At 41.8% G+C, this 21019-nt stretch overlaps 1 protein-coding gene across 1 annotated transcript; it reads right to left on the bottom strand.

The window, feature by feature from the left end:
• Positions 1–2876: 2876 nt before the first annotated feature.
• OAZ1 (ornithine decarboxylase antizyme 1) lies at positions 2877–20989 on the bottom strand. Its single transcript, XM_088459845.1, is given in 6 exon segments — positions 2877–3334; positions 4787–4872; positions 11638–11810; positions 16254–16340; positions 16342–16399; positions 20784–20989. Coding segments are annotated over 6 exon segments (651 nt in total). The 5' UTR covers positions 20900–20989; the 3' UTR covers positions 2877–3203.
• Positions 20990–21019: the final 30 nt, after the last annotated feature.

Raw genomic sequence — 21019 nt, 5'->3', positions numbered from 1 at the left:
TTCACAGCATGCAGCACACTTCTTGTTAGAGTTGTGCTGTGGTGATAAGGAGCTGTCAGTGCTTTTGTAATAAGTGCCACACACTCCTTCCTGTTCTACCAAGAACAGGCCACCAGGTACCTGGACCCCACCTTTAGAGAGGTGGCGAAGGGTACCTAGTAAAGTGTAAAAACAATTCTTAAAAAAAAACAAATTAAAACTTATATGTAAAAGAAAAATCATGTATTGCTGGAGCACAGCAGATTGTGACCAGCTCCTAGTAGGTGCATTTTCTAAACTGAGGGCTGATGGGGCATAGAGGGGGAAGAGCTTCACACCTTCTGAATTATTTAAAGTGCCGGCTCCAGTTATCCACACCTCTATACCCAGAGTAAGCAACCTCCAGTGTCCCCTAGTGGATGAAAGTATTGCTGTCATGTGATGCACAAATTTCGAAGGTTCAAAATGTAATTTAGCATTTTGCAGCTCATGTATTAAGTGCCCACACACATAACGACTTGCTCTTAATCAGACCGATGTACACGATTTCACCTGAACTCTCCCCAGGCAGTCTTGGTCACGATTTGGAGTTAAAAATGTCCAATCTGACTAAATATCTATCTTGCAGCCAATGCATTGTATCCCAGATTGGCTAATCTGCCCTACAGCACTGCAGATCTGAAAATGCGAGGTACGACGAGCGGATACACGCATCGGCATCGTGATCAAGAGTAGAAACTCACGATTTGGCCATTTTTTACATGATCTGTCGTCACGATTCGTCGAAATCAGCCAAATTGTGATGGAAAGTCGGTATATGTGTGGGCACCTTTACTTTCGTTAGAAGAACCCTAAACAGACATGACTCAGACTGCATAAGTCCATTGATGAAGTGGAAAGCTCTCCCTGAACACAGGTGGATATATTGCTACATGCTTGAAATGTAGCAACGCAGCATATGCCATTTTTAATTCAGGCAATATATCCCTAAAGTTCCAGCATACACAATTTTCTGCAAGGGTATTTCTTTAGTACAGTGTTTCCCAAACTTTTGGCCCACGCCACCCTAGGGTATCAGCAATGTTTTCACAGCACCCCTAAGCCAAAAATGTGTTAGAGAAACTCTGAAAAAAATGAAGTAGTCAAGTGATGTAAATTGTGCTTACCAGTCATCCTTAGGGTCAGTTATGTTGTGGGACAGGTTTGTGCTTTTTTGTCCACATAATTACATTCACCATAAAAACTTTGATTTGGTGCTGGACCACCAACCTGAGGCACCCCAGAGTGCCACAGCAGTTTGGGAACCACTGTTTTAGTAGGTAATTCATGATAAAGCTAGGTACACTGAAATTTTTTTGATCAAACCAGTAATTGGGACAGCTTTCTGGCAAAATCATGGTCCAGACATCTGTGCTACAGACTTATACCATTTAAGTGAAAAACCTGGCGAACTTCACAGTGAGTTTGTACACCCAACAAGGATGGAGGTAAATCAAGTAAAAGCATTGGAAATAGGGAGAGATTATAGAGAATGCACACACACTGGACGATATTGGGAGACTGAGATTTTCATTCTTGACTGACAGTTCGGATAATGAAAGAAATGCGTGAATGCTTTCCATTTGAAACGATTGTTCATCACACACTATACCAGAAGCTCCCAAATGCAGTCAAGGAACCCCAATAGTTCAGGTTTAAGTTATCCATAGTTGAGCACAGTTGGTTAAATCAAATTGACTGAGGTACTAATTAAGTCACCTATGGTCAATCTGCACTGTTTTGGTCCTCAATGCACCAAGTTTGGGAACCTCTGCACTATACAATAAATTAGGCTGATCACCAGTTTCACAGGTTCTCAAATTGTCCTGACCCCAAACTGTTTTCCATGTCTCCTCGCAGAACCACAAGTGAAATTAGCTCCACCAGTGGAACTTTTAAAGTGCCTCAGTGAGTAATGAATACACCTGTGCTCCTGCTGGGGTCCTGAGGACTGAGTTTGAGAACCTCTGGATTATTGTTTAGAGTGTAGCTAGCTTTAGAAGTATCCTCCACTGCTTGATACGATCTACAACTGCTACCCTACATTTGTTTATACCCTGTTCAGGGTTACCATTTTCTTCAGTAAATGGTAAATATCGATATACACCTCTATATAGAGTCCCTAAAAGGGAAACAAAACCCAAATCCACAGTAGTTCCCATATTACAATTTCAGTAAATGTTTCAATGTGTCTCACAAAGGGGCCTAACTAGCTTGAACTTTGTGGGCTAGCTCCCTGCTATGACATGCTTAATTACTGGACACACAGACTATTTATCTAGTGATCAGTTTAAATAGACAGACCTTCCCATCTTAGGCGACTTGGGCAGGTGAGGTGAATTGTCATAACATGAAATGAGTAAAACATTATGGGGCTCAGTTCACTATTGATGCCATCCCATCCATTTAAACTAGAAATATATTCCAGGCACTGGGAGAAAGCAGCATCAAATTTTACATTGTTCCTGACCATCCCTGAAGTCACAAGAGCGCTGCGTGTACAGGACAGTGTCCAGGAGAAGGTGGTGTGTGCCCACTCCTTAGTGGACACTGATCTGTGCAGTGTCCTCACTAGTCATTACTTTATCAAACTTCATTATAATTTCATCAATACCCACATCCTCACTGTAATTTAACCATCACCAATACATTTTGCTTTAAAGCCTTTGCTGTAACATGTCTCCATTCACTGAGCAGCACGTTGATTATATAACAATACGTTAGATCAAACTCAGGACTAAGACCAGAAAGTAGAAATGAGTACGCTCCACTGTCAAGAGTGATACATTTGATTTACTACTGGATACAATCTGAAGACCTTGGATTTACATTAATTTTGTTTAAAAAGCCCTCAAAAACAAATTTAAAGGTTTTATTTAGAGAATTAAAGCAAGACATCTGATATCACAAAAACACATAAAACCTCCGAAATTGCAGTACTCTGGAGTGTGCATTTATTCAACATCAAAACATGCAAACAAATTCAGAAACATTATCTGGGTTGAAAAAATAAAATCAACATCTTGTCCAAACTACCTGCTTCACCCCGGATAAGTAACCAAGGCAAATATACAACCACGCCAGAAAACAGATGTTGATAGGACTTCACAACTCATCTTAACCGATGACTAAAGAAAAAGAAAAAAAAAAACAGCTCTAAAAAGATGCAGGACATTGCAGGATTTCTAATCTTCATCCGAAGAATCTCTTTCAAACGTGTAAGCCATGAAGCAAGCATCTGGTCTCTTAGGGACTAGGGGATGTCCAGGTCTCACAATCTCAAAGCCCAAAAAGCTGAAGGTTCGTAGAAGTGCAGCTGAAAGGCAATAAAGGCAGTTCATATTACTATCAGATTAGCAACTCTCCTCCCTAGTGGAACATTAAAAATGTTATTTTGTATTAATATTGATGCTCAAGCACCCAGAAGAGGATTATCTGCCCTGTAAGAACCAAGGCCACAGAACACCAAAGGGGCACATCCACTAGACTATCTACTCCCTGTGCAATCTCTAAACGATTTTCCCTTGAAATTTTCTTTCAGTCTGAACAATTTGCAAACTCTTTAATAGATCAAGTGAAATTGACCTGCATGTTCGGTCGACTGACGAGACGATCAAACGACCAGCAGGAGCGCGCATCGTTGATCGTTAACGACCAAACACTGCACCATTTATAAACTATTTTTAAACGATTGAAAGATAACGTCGTTATCGTTCAGTCGCCTGCTAAAAGCGTGTAGTGGTTGCCCCCCTTAAGACTGTTAAAGTCTGCATGTGCTATTCAAATGTAAAATGGCAAAAATAATGTCTGACACTTGGAACCTTATTAATGTTAACATTACGTATCTAACAGAATGTTTCTTGCAATGTTTCCATGCATTAACATTGTAAAGCCAATATATGCTATTAAAAATGTTAAATGTGACTTTGTAAACATTTAGCACACGTTTCAGTCCTAACCTTGCATTCAATGGCTAATATAAATCTATAATACAAATGCTACCTTGTCACAGTATTTAAAGTCACATTAGCATACAGCTACAGACCATCAGTATCTGCCTACTGGAATATGCCCAATAGTCCACAAGTTGCATTAACATGTTAGCATAATCACATGCCCAAACCCAATAGGCAGCACAAGTGGGTTCCCAACATGGAGTCCTCCAGGGATACAAGTGTTTCTGGTCCACAATACAAGTCACTTTACAACCCTGGGAGGAGGATCCCTACAAGTCAGAGCAAGGACACATTTCTAAATTCCATCTTTATTTTTTTAGGCATTGTGCACATGGGTGTTAACTTGTTGGGGAGTGGAGCTAGTTACAAGTTGGGAGATTGTTATTGGCGAGTAATTTTCTCCCTGCGAAAGCTTTTACAAGGTATACTTTACTTCCTCCTTCCTTACATCGTATACAGCACTGATGTCTGAGCTTTATCACCTGTTCACCTATCTGAATGGTACATGGGTAGAAATTGCAGTGATAGGCATACAATGACACTTCCTTTGTTAAGGAACAGGTTAGCTATTTTATGTAATCAGGACCATCCAAGTTTTATGAAAGACAGCAGACACAGAATTACCACTGATTCCATTTAGAATGAATTTATATTGATCTAGTTCTTCCTGGCTACCTGAAAGATCCTGCTTGCTGTTAAATATGAACCTTCATGATTTGACTCCTGAATTACATTTTGTTAACCCTTGCACTAACATTACCCTCTGGAACATCTCATTTGCTAAGATCTATAGCAGAGTCATTAGAACTTACCTCTATCATCTCTGTTCTTGTGGAAACAGATGAAGACATGATCAACTTGGAGTTGCTCCTCTGCAAATTCTAACAGAACAGCAAAACTAAATCAAAAGTAAAAAAGGATGTTAAAATATAAAGACTTAAAAAAAGAAAAAATCAACTAAACTATTGGGTAATCCATTCACTGTCAGCACATGTTGGCCTGGAAAATGACAAGTTTAAGACCTGGCACCAAAAAGCTTGTGCTATAGTTTGGATCACTTGCTGGCTTCAGCAAACAACTGTTAGAAAGTAGAGCTTTGATAAAGTACAGTTCAGAAACATTACAAAGGAAACTTGCATAATTGTGTAACAAATTTATGCTCTTGAATTTATAACTTCATGTGGGTGACTCAATTGTATTATTGCACCTAATCTCCCATCTAAAGTGACAGGAGATTAGGGGTGGCAGCATGAAATAGTTATTGGATGCCCATGCAGCATCCAAATAGACCAAGTTTAGCTGCGTAAAACAGCTAACCTGTCAAAAGCCCTGGATAGCATGAAGTTTGACTTCCCCCCCCCCAAAAAAAAAAAAAAAAAAGATTTTGCGCATTTCTGCTCAGGAGTGGGCAGAAATGTGTCCACCCACAGCATTCATGGCTGAACACAGGAACAACTGAATTGGTCCATCAAGCGCCCACTGCTGCAGGTGTAAACAATTGAATTAGATGGTGTCAAATGCATCTTAAACCTTATAGAAATGTACAAGCCATAGCTTTTCCTGTAGCTACATACCAGGTCAAATTACATACACTAACAAGCATTTAAATAGTATTGCAAAACAAAAATTCCTAACAGCAAGTTAATGTTCACAGCATGAAAAAATTTTTAACTTTGAAATGGTCAGTTTTTACGAGTGAATTAGGTGAAGTATTTTAACTTATCTGAAATTTCATAAAAAAAAAAAAAAAAAAGTTACCAGACCACCATCAAACCAGGAACATCACGACATTCCTTTTACCAGCGGCTTCAGCCATCAGGCACATTCTAGGGCAGGGATTGACAAATGTTTCCAGTGTTCTCCCCAGAATTTTTCTTCCAGCCGGGTGGCATCCAAAAGTAACCAGGTGGGGGCCTTCGCAATTATGCGCGCGCCAGGAAAAGGAGTATCTCCCTTACCAATCCAGCCCAACAGCTCTCAGGCTGCTCCCACACTGGCTCAGTCAAAAGTGCCCATTATGCAGTGCCCCCTGTATTTGTGCCCTTTATACGGTGCCCCCTGTACTTTTCCCCTTTATGCATTGCCCCCTGTAGTTTAGCTTTGCCCTTATGCAGTGCCCCCTGACTGAAGTAGTGCCCCCAGACTGGTCCCTTATGTAGTGCTCCAGGCTTAAATAGTGTCCCTTATGCAGTGCCCCCAGACTTAAATAGTTCCCTTTAGGCAGTGCCCCCAGAGTGGTCCTGGCCCAAGCCCAGCACTTACCTTTACTTGCTGGCCGCTTGCAGTCCCACTCCGGTTGCCTCGCGCTGACTGGATCTAACTAGATCCAGGCGCATGGGGCAGGCTCCTCATCGCAGTGCATCACTGGGAACGCTTGCCTCTGAAGCGATCGGAGGCTTCTTTAGCCTCCGGTTACTTCAGAGGCCAGCGTTCCACAGCAGGGGAAAGTGGCACGCGGCAGGCTGTTTCTGCCGGGCGATGCGCCCGCAGAAAACAGCCTGGGAAGAACAGTCTAAAATCTAGGAGACAGGATGAAAGTGTAAGAGCCAGACCTCCCCCTTGCCCCAGGGCCACATTACTGAGCACCTACGCCCCAGCAATCAACTCCCATGGCCACAACACTACCTGGGTACTGCAGGTAAACCACCCTCCCACAGCCACATTACTGAGCAGCTAACTTACCTCTCTAGGCAACTAACTCCCAGAAAGACCACCCCTCCGCAGCCAAAAAACCACGGGCAAGTAAAGCTGCCGTAGGCAGTGGCCGAACTAGAGAGTGGTGGGTCCAGGTGAAAGAACATGCTTTGGGCACCCTATGCAGTGCTGTGTGTTTGCTCTGTAGTGTGGACCGCGCTCACGGTCTGCACTACACTAGCGGCAGCAGGGTGTTGCCCTCAAATCTTGTCACCATGGTGACCTGGCCCCCAGGTTTTGTCGAGCCTTGTTCTAGCGGGTGATGGAGGTTATTTTAATTTTCCCTAGGGAGGTGGACACCGCATCACAAGAGGAAGCTAGAGGCAGACAGTGACCTGGCTGAGTGCTCCAAGCAGGAGGAAAAAGGTAACCATTGCCCTAGCTGCTATCTAGCTATGCCCCCTTTCCAACCCCAGTCCAGTATAGCCTGCTCCTGACCACCTCCTTGCCCAACAGTAATGCCAGCTACCATCTGCTTTGCCCCCCCAGCACTGTTGCAGCTGCTGTCTGCACTTACCCTACCTACCCCCAGCAGTGCCTGCCCTTACTCCTCTATCCCAGCTTCTCCCTGCCTTAATCACCAAGCTCTACCCCAACTGCTGCTTGCCATCATCCCCCAAAATGTGATAGGACTCAGCAGTAGGACCCCAATTTTTTAAAGTGAGGTGGGCCCATGGAACCCACAACTGCTTTTGCTCAACGCGACCACTGGCTACATTACTATGGCCATTGGGTGGCACAAATTGTGTAATACAGAGGTTCCCAAATGCAGTCCTCAAGGCTGCCCAACAATTTTGAGAAACTAATAAAGTCACCTGTGCTCAGCCATGGATCTCTAAAACCTGAGCTGTTAGGTAGCCTTGAGGACCACGTTTGGGAAGCTCTGGTGTAATGGTTAGCATTACTGTCGCAACAGTGTGGCCCTAATTAAAGTGCTGCGGAATGTGTGCACTACACAAATAGCTGGTAATAAATTTACTCGTAACAGTATTATCATGAAAGAAAGACCTAAGTCAACAAATATCACAATTGAGCTCTAGTCAACAGAGATGTTCATGTCATTTTAATGAAAAGTAAGCTGTGCAGCAGCTCCTTTAGACATTAGATTGAAATATACTGAATATCAAGGGTAAAAAGCAAAATTAGATCTCAAAATCTGCCAGAAGTTGTGGTACTTTGCAAGCTACCACAAACTAAAACACAAATGAAGCTTAATGTGAGACTAGATTCATCAGTAAGCCCTTAAGACATTTAATATGAGTAACTAGTTTTCAAGTAGACAGATGTCTGCTACTTTGTTACAAAATGGATTAGGCCATCAGGTCACTACCACTGCAATCAATAGTTATTGCATTTGCAGACCCTGTATTTCCTTCTGTACCATTATCACATATCTTTAGAATGTAGGAAGTCTACAACCATGGCCAAAAGTTAATGACACAAGTATTGGTATTCACAAAGTTTGCTGCTTCAGTGTTTAGACCTTTTTTGTCAGACGTTACTATGGTATACTGAAGTAAAATTACAAGCATTTCATAAGTGTCAAAGGCTTTTATTGACCATTACATTAAGTTTATGCAAAGTTAATATTTGCAGTGCTGACCCTTCTTTTCCAAGACCTCTGCAATTCACCCTGGCATGCTGTCAAATTCTGATCCAGATACTGACTGATGGCCGCCCATTACTGCCCAATTAATGCTTGGAGTTTGCCAGAATTTGAGGATTGACCACAAGTTCTCAATGGGATTAAAGGCGCCCATCCACTAGACCACAGGTTCTCAAACTCTGTCCTCAGGACCCCCAACAGTGCATGTTTTCCAGGTCTCCACACTGAATCAAGTGAAATAATTAGCTCCACCTGTGGACCTTTTAAAATGTGTCAGTAATGAATACACCTGTGCACCTGCTGGGTGACCTGCAAAACGTGCACTGTGTGGGGTCCTGAGGACAGAGTTTGAGAACCACTGCACTAGACGATTAAGTTGAGCGATTGAACGATAACGTTATTCACAAATAGTTTGCAAAAATGTCTAAAAACGACCAGCGATGCGTGCTCACGCTAGTCGACATCGGGCAAACATGCTGGACAACCTGACAATATCACGTTCAGCATGTTTGCAGATTATTCATGTGCCTACACTGAACGACTGGTCGTTCAGTGTAGGCACACCACAGACTGACAAACGACTGCACGATTAAAATTTCATAATCGTGCAGTTGTTTTCATGTCTAAGTGAATGGGTACCTTAAGGTCTGGGGAGTTTCCTGGCCATGGACCCAAAATTTTTAAGTTTTATTCCCCGAGCCACTTCATTATCACCTTTTGCCTTTTAGCAAGGTGCTCCATCATGCTGGAAACTGCATTGTTCATCATCAAACTGTTCTTGGATGGTTGTGAGAAGTTGCTCTTGGAGGATGTTTTAGTACCATTCTTTATTCATGGCTGTGTTCTTAGGCAAAATTGTGAGTGATCCCACTCCCTTGGCTGAGAAGCAACCCCACACATGAATGGACTCAGGATGCTTTACTGTGAAATTTTGGGTCCATGGCCAGGAACCTCCCCAGACCTTATTCCCATTGAGAACTTGTGGTAAATCCTCAAGAGGCGGGTGGACAAAAACCCAAATTCTGACAAACTCCAAGCATTGATTAGGCAAGAATGGGCGGCCATCAGTCAGTATGTGGCCCAGAAGTTGACCGACAGCATGCCAGGGTGAATTGCAGAGGTCTTTGAAAAGAAGGGTCAACACTGCAAATATTGACTCTTTGTATAAACTTAATGTAATTGTCAATAAAAGCCTTTGACGCTTATGAAATGCTTTTCATTTTACTTCAAAAACACTGAAGCAGCAAATTTTGTGAAAGCCAATACTTTTCATTCTCAACTTTTGGCCATGGCTGTACTATTCTAGTAACAAAAGTTTGACAGTATTGCATATACTATGGTGTACAAAAACCAAGGCCTTCCATATTTGTAATGTATGTAAATATGGTGTGCTGGTGTATAGTGGCAATCACCCTAAATTCTGAACTACAGCTCAGTGTGTTCTGCTACCCACTAATAATGGCAATACAGAAAGAAAAGAATGATGCACTGTAAAGAATTCAGTAAATTACTAGACAGGAATATTTTGAAGGTAGAGTATATCTACTTCTAAAATACCTGTATTTTCACTTAGATAAAATAAGCTCAAATAGCCATACATATAAAATAGTACATAGACAATGCTTGTAAGTCACACTGATTATGTAAAAATATAAATTCAGATGCTGTAATTATGGTGATCGTAAAATCGGGGTCTGAAATAATCTAAACAAAAACTAACAGATCAGAACCTGGTGCTAAATTTGTAAAGTCCATGAACATGGGAACTCACCCAGATGCAGAAAGTAATGGTGCATACACACGATCAGATTTTTTCTTCAGATATGGACGATAACGATTTAAAAATCGTTCAGTCGTTCATATCTGAAGGAAAATCGTTCATATCTGACATGCCTGAACGATGGACGATCAACGATGCGCGTTCCCGTTTGTCAGATAACGATATCTGACATCTGATGGGTTTGCAGTTAGACTTGGACGATTCCATTCATTTTAATGCAGTCACAAATCGTTCAGTCGTTCATCTGACAAGTCTGACAAATCTGACCGTGTGTACGCTCCATAATAGATTGAATACTATTGTTCCTGGAGATACTGGTAGATAAGTTCAGCCGCTCCTATTCTGGAATGCCTGGTGGAGCCGATATGGGGAGTCGCTAGATTGAATGGTCCTTGGGCTCCTAACCAGTCACTAGTACAGTGTGCTCCTTCACCTAAAGTGTCAGAACCAGGTGCAGCCAAGTCCAGCAGACATGTATTTGAAGATTTTTAAATGAACAGTCCCTAGTCTGACTTAAGTCACGCACTGGCAATGCGGTCCTCTGCAAGTGGTGCCGGGCTGGGAGTGGCCGCAAACCAGTAAGCGTATCTTGGGGATCCAAATCACCACTATTTCAGAGTGCAGTATTGCACGGCCAATGCAACAGATCAAGGGTGTCAGAGCTCCTCTGTGGGCAAAGGAAAAGTCGGGACCGACAGAGTTCCAAAGGTATGGCTTAGCAGGATATCAAAGTGCAAAAGTGAGGGTCCATATAACCTGATCCTTGACAAATTCCTCCAAGTGCATCGACTCCCGGTTTCCTCAGAAGGCACCAGGATCTGAACTTTGTTAGTTTGTTTGGATTATTTCTCAGAGCCAGGTCTTACAATCACCATAATTACAGCACCTGTTAATGGATTGTTTTTACAAAATCAGTGTGACCGTCTTATAGTGCGTACATGGTACGATAAAAATGCACGCTATGAATGATAACAATATTGACCATATTGTTCATTTTTTTGGTGCCCAACGACCAGTGATGCGCAGGCACATAGTTTGGTTACGATAACTTGATCGACCAGTGCCCGTGCACGCATGCCAGCCTGGTAGATTTCAACCAGGTTATTTAGGGACCTGCGATTGTTGAGTGTGGGTCGCTTGCCTGTTGGTGGTTTGCTGGATGAATGATAATACAGCACACAGGGAAGGTGCAGGACGGTCAGAGATCGTTATCGCCGACTGATCGTACTGTGTGTACACAGTTACTTTGGCAACATTATCCATTTTATCTGCAATTATTCACATACCCTTTCTTGTTGGATACATTTTGCACTGCTATTGGAGAAACATTGTTGCAGAGAAGTGTGAAACATACCATAAGTCACCCAAGCATTGCCTATGTACTATTTTATAAGTATAGCCATTTGAGCTTATTGTGTTTCATCTGAGGGAAAATGCAGGTATTTTATAATATATTGTAGATACTCTAAAGATTTCAGTAAATTTATTATTGGACAGTAATATTTTGAATTTTTTAGTGCTGCATTCTTTTGCCAGTTCAAGTGGGGGAAAAAACAAAAAAACTTTCTCAAATAGACACTTACCTATCTTTGCTCCCATCAGGGAGTGTGCCACTTGGGATTTCTATATACAGGTTATTGTTGTTTAAGACGGCTCTCCAGTCTACTTGTTTGCCGTCTGATAGCCTGGTTTCCACATTAAGAATTCTGGTCCTGTTATTGGACGTAAGCTCCTCTGTTATATTCAGCCTATTATCCTGGACAAAAATAGGAAAGACTTTGAAATTCCAGGATGTTGAAGGGGACAACTATACTCTGATATTGTGATTAGTTTCAGAAAATGTTAGTCTTTATTTGCCAACAATGTAGCAAAGTGTACCATCTCCATAATTATGCAGTAATTTGTTTTTAAGGCATCACATCATTTATTATAGCCATCTGTGGCTTTGCAGCATATGTCTCAGAGGCCAATGTCTGCTCACAGCCTATGGAGGTGCAAGCAAAGTTCAGCCTACCCCAATTGTACTTATGTGCCAAGCTGCAGGCCAAAGCATGGGTCCAAATGAAACTACTCTATTTTAAACATTTGTTTTTGTTGAAGCATAAAGTGTACATAAGTGCCCAAATAGTTATAATCAGATCAGACAGCAGTCAAAACAATGCAAGAAAACAAACAAAAAAAAAAAAAAGGTCTAGATGCTCTTTACATAGAAAACAAACAAAACTAAGGACCAATGTTACACTGACTAGATAACAATTGCTGGTTCATTATCCAATACCCTAAGAATACAAAGTAGTATGCCAAAAAGCCTTAAAAATCTGGTACAGGAAAGACAGGGCCAAACTGGAGATATAGCTCCCATGCCTCGAAGCAGGATTCAACCTTGGCCTCCTTCCTTTCAATTCAGCGTGATGTTGAATAGCTCCGGCAAGGAGTTCACTGAGCCATTCAATTGGCTGCACTGTAAATACCCGACTAGAAGTTTTCTACTTGCACCCTTCTGAGGTGTGAGCAGAAACCCAACTAAACTAGGGCTGTGATGCAGTTTTCTGGCTTTGCGCCACAAGCACCCAGCCGAAGGTGCAGTAACCGGCATCTCCTGACTAAGTGCAGTCAATTGAGTAGCTCCTTCCCAGCACTATTCAAATCATGCTGAATTGAAACACCAGTACCTAACCAGTCCATTTGAAAAATATGAAAGCTCCTCCAGTGAAAGAACTGGACAGGGGAGAGGGCTTAATCCAGGGGTCTTCAACCTTTGGCCCTCCAGCTGTGGTGGAACTGCACATCCCAGCATGCTCTGCCACTGTTTTGATATAACAGCATGCTAAAACTGTGGCAGGGCATCCTGGAATCTGTAGTTCCACAGCAGCTGGAGGGCCAAATATTGAAGACCCTTGGCTTAATGCAATGGCAAATAATTTTTAGCCTGCAGCACCACAGGCAATCAGTTTCCTGCCTCCCCTGGATTTCCTCTGACCCTTGTGAAGCCTTTACATAATGGCCCATTCCAGGATAAGGGGGATAAACCTAATCACATAGGCATGACGTTTAATCGCCAGACAAAATCTTATTTCACTGCCTTTGGGAGTGTCCAGTGATTAACAGTTAGCCATAGGCACAGAACATTTGGGGAATGCAGGTGAGCATATAGCAAATCAATGGTGGATAGATCAGTGTAATGAAAAAGGTTAAAGAATAATTCAATATACAGTCAGGTCCATAAATATTGGGACATTGACAGAATTTTCATATTTTGTCCTCTATTCACCACCACAATGGCTTTGAAATGAAACAAACGAGATGTGCTTTAACTGCAGACTTTCAGATTTCATTTGACGGTAATTACATCCAAATCAGGTGAACAGTGTAGGAATTACAACGGTTTCTATATGTGCCTCCCACTTTTTAAGGGGCCAAAAGTAATGGGACAAACTAAATAATCCTAAATCTAACATTCACTTTTTAATACTTTGTTGCAAATCCTTTGCAGGCAATTACAGCCTGAATTCTGGAACGCATAGATATCACCAGACGCTGGGTTTCATCCCTGGAGATGCTCTGCCAGGCCTCTACTGAAAATGTCTTCAGTTTCTGCTTGTTCTTGGGGCATTTTCCCTTCAGTTTTGTCTTCATCAAGTGAAATGCATGCTCAATCGGATTCAGGTCAGGGGATTGACTTGGCAATTGCTTAACATTCCACTTTTTAGTCTTAAAAAACTCTTTGGTTGCTTTTGCAGTATGCTTCGGGTCATTGTCCAGCTGCACTGTGAAGCGCTGTCCAATGAGTTCTGAAGCATTTGACTGAATATGAGCATATAATATTGCCCGAAACACTTCAGAATTCATTCTGCTGCTTTTGTCAGCAGTCACATCATCAATAAATACAAGGGAACCAGTTCCATTGGCAGCCATACATGCCCACACCATGACACTACCACCACCATGCTTCACTGATGAGGTGGTATGTTTTGGATCATGAGCAGTTCCTTTCCTTCTCTTCCCATCACTCTGGTACAAGTTGATCTTTGTCTCATCTGTCAATAGGATGTTGTTCCAGAACTGTAATGGCTTTTTTAGATGTTTGGCAAACTCTAATCTGGTCTTCCTGTTTTTGTGGTTTTTCCTGGTTTGCATCTTGTGGTGAACCCTCTATATTCACTCTTGTGAAGTCTTCTCTTGATTGTTGACTTTGACACATATACATCTACCTCCTGGAGAGTGTTCTTGATTTGGCCAACTGTTGTGTAGGGGTTTTTCTTCACCAGGGAAATAATTCTTCTGTCATCCACCACAGTTGTTTTCCGTGGTCTTCTGGGTCTTTTGGTGTTGCTGAGCTCTCCGGTGCGTTCTCTCTTTTTAAGAATGTTCCAAACAGTTGATTTGGCCACACCTAATGTTTTTGATCTCTCTGATGGGTTTGTTTTGATTTTTCAGCCTAATGATGGCTTGCTTCACTGATAGTGACAGCTCTTTGGATCTCATATTGAGAGTCGATAGCAACTGATTCCAAATGCAAATGTCACACCTAGAATCAACTCCAGACCTTTTACCTGCTTAATTGATAATGAAATAATGAGGGAATAGCCCACACCTGTCCATGAAATAGCTTTTGAGTTGATAGTCCCATTACTTTTGGCCCCTTAAAAAGTGGGAGGCACATACTGAAACTGTTGTAATTCCTACAACGTTCACCTGATTTGGATGTAATTACCCTCAAATTAAATCTGAAAGTCTGCAGTTAAAGCACAGCTTGTTTATTTCATTTCAAAACCATTGTGGTGGTGAATAGAGGCCAAAATCTGAAAATTCTGTTGATGTCCCAATATTTATGGACCTGACTATGTGCCAATAGTTTTTGCAATTAGCAAAAGCTCTTAAAATTACAGGTTGACAAGGGGAAGTGGGAAGGCCATTTTGTCATTCATGTTCCAATAAACCCATTGTCCAATTTTTCTTTGAGAAAGATATTAAGTGAAATTACTTAAGCAGACGGGAGAGGCAACAGTAGCAGCCTGTCCAGGGGGTTAGCCCAAACCGTAGAGGAAAACAGTCTGATCACTGAGCCTCTGCACAAAGGCCAAGGGATAGGCACTAATAACTGGCTATAGAGTTGGGGCTTGAGTAAGAAAAGATCTATGGGCTGTAAATTAACCAAATGTCTGATTGAGACACCTCCCAACTTCCAAAAACTGAAGGGATGGGAAGCCAAGAAGGCAACATTGCCAATAAAGGGAAATTGTTTAGTGTTGTGCACAAACTGCCCTGTTAATGAATTGACCATTTGTTACAAGTTTACATGCAGAACAGTTTGCTGGTTACAGCCAGAGTATAAACATCCATGTTAAAAGTATAATTTTGAATATTAATATAAGGCTAGAAAGTTTGTTTGATAGGTACAGATAAAGCCAAAATGCATTTATGCCCGAAACAGCACATTCTATTTAAAGCAGAGGAAGTATTAGGACCACTAAACATAAGATGCACGTCAAAGCTCACAAGCATATAGGAGTTTGAAGAGCACAGCAAAATTAGGTTTCAGATGTGACTAGGGCAATTATTTGACTAAGGCAACAGTGGAAATGACACTTCTTTAATGTCAAGAAAGGTTTACTTTTATCTGCTGGGCTATTTTAGTTGACTTCGACCTGATGCAATGTTAGCTTGACAAATTATGGGCCAACAAATTAAAAATCCTGAGCTGCAGGTGAACAGATACTTCTAGCTGGATGGAGCAGTGTATAATTTCAGACCTTCGTCACATTCTGAAATTAGAATTACAATAGTCCTTGGACATAATATGCAACAGAACCACACCAGTAGACTGAAGCTTGAATCCACGGGGGGGGGGATTCAAATGTTTTCTGGGTACCTGACAGAGCGCGTGTGCGCATCCAAAAGCACAGTGTTTAGGTGGAATTAGCCACTATTTTCGGCTAAAGTCATGCTTTGGGCACCTAAACAGCGAACTTATCACATTTCTGCTTGCCCACACCACTTGCGCACTTTGCGCAACTAAACACAGTGCTTTTAACAGTGTTAAGTACTAACAATTTCATTGCTCTGTCAGCACCAGTTCATATAGATGCCCAGCACGGGGCGTAAAAAAAAAAAAAAAACAGGCATACAAATCAAGCTTTACTCATACTAGACAATTGACAGCGATTGAAACACTCACTTAAGGTCACTAAATACTTACAGAATAAAATAAGTTAGCTGAAAGATTGTGATCCCTCTGACTATTCCCTCGCCCACCTGGGATCTTCAGGGGTGGGTGAGGGACATCAGGAACACCACCGAGGCCCGGGACCCAGGTTACTACAGCAATTGAAAGAAACCCTGGAACTGTGGAAAAACACAAGACAAAAAAGAAAGTCATCTAGTGTAAAATTAGAACATCCTATGTTCTGCAGTAGCACATTCAAAGTGTCTCATTTATACAGCTATCTGGTGATTGTGTCTTATGGTACCTTACAAAATTATTAAATTACAAAACATTTTCTGAACACTTTGCTGCACTTTTTTAAAGTTAGCAAGTAGTTGAACCCTGTTATATTAAACAGTACATTAAGCCATAACACTAGAAGAAAGCCATCTGCATTTGTAAATCTTTGCCATCTTTAGCAGAACTCCATTATTTCTGTTACCATGCAAATAGGGTAACCTTAGTACCTGTCGTTCAACGAGAAAATAAGAAAACTGGACACCACCAGCATCTTGCTAGTTGGCAGCAACACGAAGTCTTCTACATAAATTAGTAAAAACTGGATTAGACCTTTGCAGAGATTCAATTGTTTTTTGAGCACCCAAAGGAAGAAAACAATCATTTCTGCTCATCTTTTATGCGGCTAAACACAATGCACTTGGGAGCGACGGGTGCTCACAGAAACAGCTGAACTGCTCTGAATGGCACCCATTACTTTTGGACGCAAAAAAAAAAAAAAAAAAGAATTCTCCCCTTAAGTGTAGCACTTTCAACTTACCAAACTGTACATATAGCTAGATGACCAGATCATATGTGGAAGGTACCAATGAAGACTGCTGAAATATACTTAGGGCCACAATAACTTTCTTGCACAAAGTCACCACAGATGTTTTACTATTTTCCACCTAAATCTCACTGTGGGACTTTGACTTGCTAATAATGTAATTTCATACACATTTCTAGTAAAACAAAAAAACAATTATGACGATGACAATTGTCACGCTATGCGCCCAGGAGCCATTAAATTCCTGGGACTGCTGCTATTTCACGCAACAATGCACAGGATACGCCACATTAAGAAGCTTCTCCCATGCCAAGTACTTGGTGTTATGCAACTATGGCCCGTGTTCAATTTGAGGCGAAAAGCAGTTTCTGCGTGTTTTTGGCAGAAACTTTTCGCTGATGTCATTTTCGCCGTTTTGATTTTATTCCGTATTCAATTTGAAAGACTTTCCGCCTAAGCGGAATGTCAATGTAATAGGCGGAAAAGTTTTGCCTATGAATGGGAGGTGGAAAAAAGTGCAGAATTGGGGTTTTGGGGTGCAACGTTGTGGGAACCCCTGTGCAGCCTTTAGGCAGCCCCACAAAGGTAAACTGTCAAAATTTTTAAAAACACCACTGAATTTGGGGCATAAAAAGAAATGTTGTGGGACAGATAAACTAGCGAAGTTGACTCTAGGGGGTCCCTAAGTATGCCCCAAGTGTTTTTTTGATTGCAGGTGCTTGCAGCAGGTGGATTTTTCCAACTTTACTTTAGCAACTTTTAATATGCTGGCCCCCATTTTCAAGTACCCCAAATTTGCTGGGTGAAGTTATTTTATGCAAAAAACTCCTGAATACTATTCTGCACCATGTATACAAAAACGCTATTTAGCAGCTATTGATCCAGTTTAAAACATCAAATACCTTCAGCAAGCCAAATCAGTGGATACCATAGCTAACCCCCATGTCAGAGCATCTTTTGGGGGGTGTCAGGCAGATTTCCCCAAATCTGACAGTACTTTCCACCTGTTAAAGTTCTGCTGGGTCCCATTTTTGCGTACTTTCATATTGATTACGGGGTAAAGCGGGCAAGCGCGAGATACTTTTCCGCCTACAAAACAAGCGACGTAGGCGGAAAGTCTGGGAGGCAGAAAAGTATTGCGGGTCCGCTCTAATTGAATACGGCTCTCTGGTGGGACCAGTCTGAAAACCCTATTTAATACCGATTCCTGCTCACTATTGGAGTGTTCAAGCCGAAATCTACAACATATGCAGCATTGGGGCTTGTTGCAGAAACTGGATAGCTCCCGGGCACTAAAGTAGCTAAACTCCACCTAATGGTGTGTACATACGGTACGATAAAAATGCACGATAAAATAGACCATATAGTTAGCATTCATTTTTTGGTGCCCAATGAACAGCAATGCACAGGCATGTATGGACAACCACCATCACCTATCCAGGCCAACCTGCTCGATATCGACCAGGTTACAATGGGACCCACGATAGTTGATCGCAGGTCTCTGGCCTGTCATTGGTGGTGTGCTGGATGAACATTAATCATCCAACAAACCAGGAAGGTGCAGGGAGATCAGTCAGCAATATAGATATTGCTGACTGATTGTACCGTGTGTAAGCACCATTAGTGTGTAGACCAGTAGTTCCCCAACTTTTGAATAACTGCGCCCTAGAGTATCAGCATTGTTTTCACTGCACCCCTAAGCCAATAGTTTGTTATTGAGAAATTCAGAAAAAAACAAATTTAGTATGTAGTGAAGTAAATTGTGCTTACCCGTCATCCTTATGTGGTGAACAGGTTTGTCCACATATTTACATTCACCATTAAAAAAATAAAAAAATAGATTTGGTGCTGGACCACCAACCTGAGGCATCCCGGCAAGTGTCGGAAGGAACCCCTAGGGTGCGGCGGCACTGTTTGGGAACTACTGGTGTAGACTTACTTATTAGTGAAGTGTTAAATCAAATATAAATGCAGTATAAATTCATGAACTGTCATATTTGAGAAAATCTAGACAAATTAAAAAGTATTTAAACTGTTGACTAATCATACATAACACATTCATATTTAACCTTTTCTTTCCCACCTCCTGGGAAATTTGCAAGCAAAATGTGACTTAATAAAGCTCGAAGAATCAGATAAAAGATTTAAAACAGGCCTTCTAATGTTATCACTGTAAGCAAACCCTATCTACAAGAAGGTTAAATGGTAAATAAAGATACGATGCATTTTAGGTACAGAAACTCCCAACAAGCAGAAGTAATTTTTAGAGTATCAGAGATAATACACATTAGACCTAAAACATAAATTGGGAACTGTAGCCTACAAGCCAGCCCATAGACATAGAACCTAGTTTTAGATTGTTTTTTTTTTTTCAGTGTCAATTTCACCTCCAGCACAGGAGGTGGTTCTGGCTCCTCCCTATGCACCATCTCACCCTGCACTCACGTCATCTCAGCAGATTTAGCAAGCAGATGCCCAAAGGGGATTTGGGAGTCCTGAAAAGCAGCCATTTGAAGACTGCCTCATGCATTCACAAAATAATATCTCCATTTTGTATACCAGCAGCTGTTGGTTAATTACACATTGCAATTACCCATTTCCAGCTACCTCAGGAACACAAGCATTTTCTAGCAGGAAACGTGTCACTTAAAGCCACAGGCTAGAAAGTTAGTATTTAAGCATACGATAAGACATTAAAAACTACATGAATACCAAAATTTTTTGAAATGGACCACAGATTAGCATTTACACTGCATGGCCACAAGGAGAAGAGATTGCAAAAGTGCACAATCATTGCAGGCCTCAAGCCTTTAACCATTTAACGAAAGCAATATAAATTTGCAGTCTACTCTGAAAGGAAAAGAAGAAAAAAAAAGCCAAGAGCTTCGCACATTTTAGACAGGGATTAAAATCCCATTTACTATACAGACCATCAGACATGGGCTATGCAATTAAGCATGAGCACAGATGAAACATTACCAATGTCAGCTATAAAACCACTACAGTAGTTTAACCTATTTTATTTCTACTGGCACAGACACTTCAGAACGTAAAAAAAAAAGTTGCATTTATGACAGTACATATTACAAGATAGTATCAAAACCACACAACAGGCCAACACCACCACAAACAAGCATACCAATGATTTATAACGCAGGGACAATGGAAGCTTCCCAGGCGTTCTCCCTACACAAAGGCTAGATTACCTTCAAGTATATACAGTAGAGTAAGGTTGGTGGGCAAATTCCTAGTTATTTTGTACTATCCCAGCTCAACCATAAGAAATAAAACAGGCTTTGAAGGGTACACATTTATTGCCTGGCAGGAATGTGGTATTATCTAGCAATGCGACTTTGATGCGTGCATTCAAATGTGTCAGCAACACCCCCCCTAATCTATACAGGGCCGGGGAAGGAGGGGCAGTTCCACCTCTTCCTCATTCACTTGTTTACTTCAAGCCTGGCTGTAGCCTCTCATACAGGGTCTGCAAGGACAACTGGCCCCCAGATTACCCTGCAAAAAGAAGCCTGGAGACTGCTGTATGTAGCAAATACACCTGTACGGACAGGCGGCCTTGCCCGCTCCAGTGACAGCTTTATTAGGCCCCGGCCTCTATGGAAACACCCACTTGAACCTGCTGACTCCCGCAGAGCCACACGGAGCGCCAGAGTACGTCACAGGGCAGAGCACGGGCTGCGGACACACGTCTGGTCGCTGGCACGTAGGAGGAGGCCGCCTACCTTTCACTATTACTGGGAATACTCAGAAGAGGCATGGTGCAGCTTCTTTTATTTCCTTCCTTTTCTCTGGCAAAGCAATGGCTATTGAGTATCCGCTGGAGAGAGGATTTCACCATCCGGCCTCTCTGGTCTAAGAACCAGAAAATTCCCGGCCTTCTGCCTCTTCCGACGGAGTTTCTCAAAATGGCGGCCCGCCGTCTCGAATAACACCTTTAAATATTCAGCTGCTGGCTCCG

Source organism: Taudactylus pleione, unplaced genomic scaffold, assembly GCF_031769625.1.
Source record: "Taudactylus pleione unplaced genomic scaffold, aTauple2 ptg000938l, whole genome shotgun sequence".
NCBI classification, from domain to species: domain Eukaryota; kingdom Metazoa; phylum Chordata; class Amphibia; order Anura; family Myobatrachidae; genus Taudactylus; species Taudactylus pleione.
Note: the sequence above shows the minus strand (reverse complement) of the source record. Positions and strands in the feature narration are given on the sequence as shown.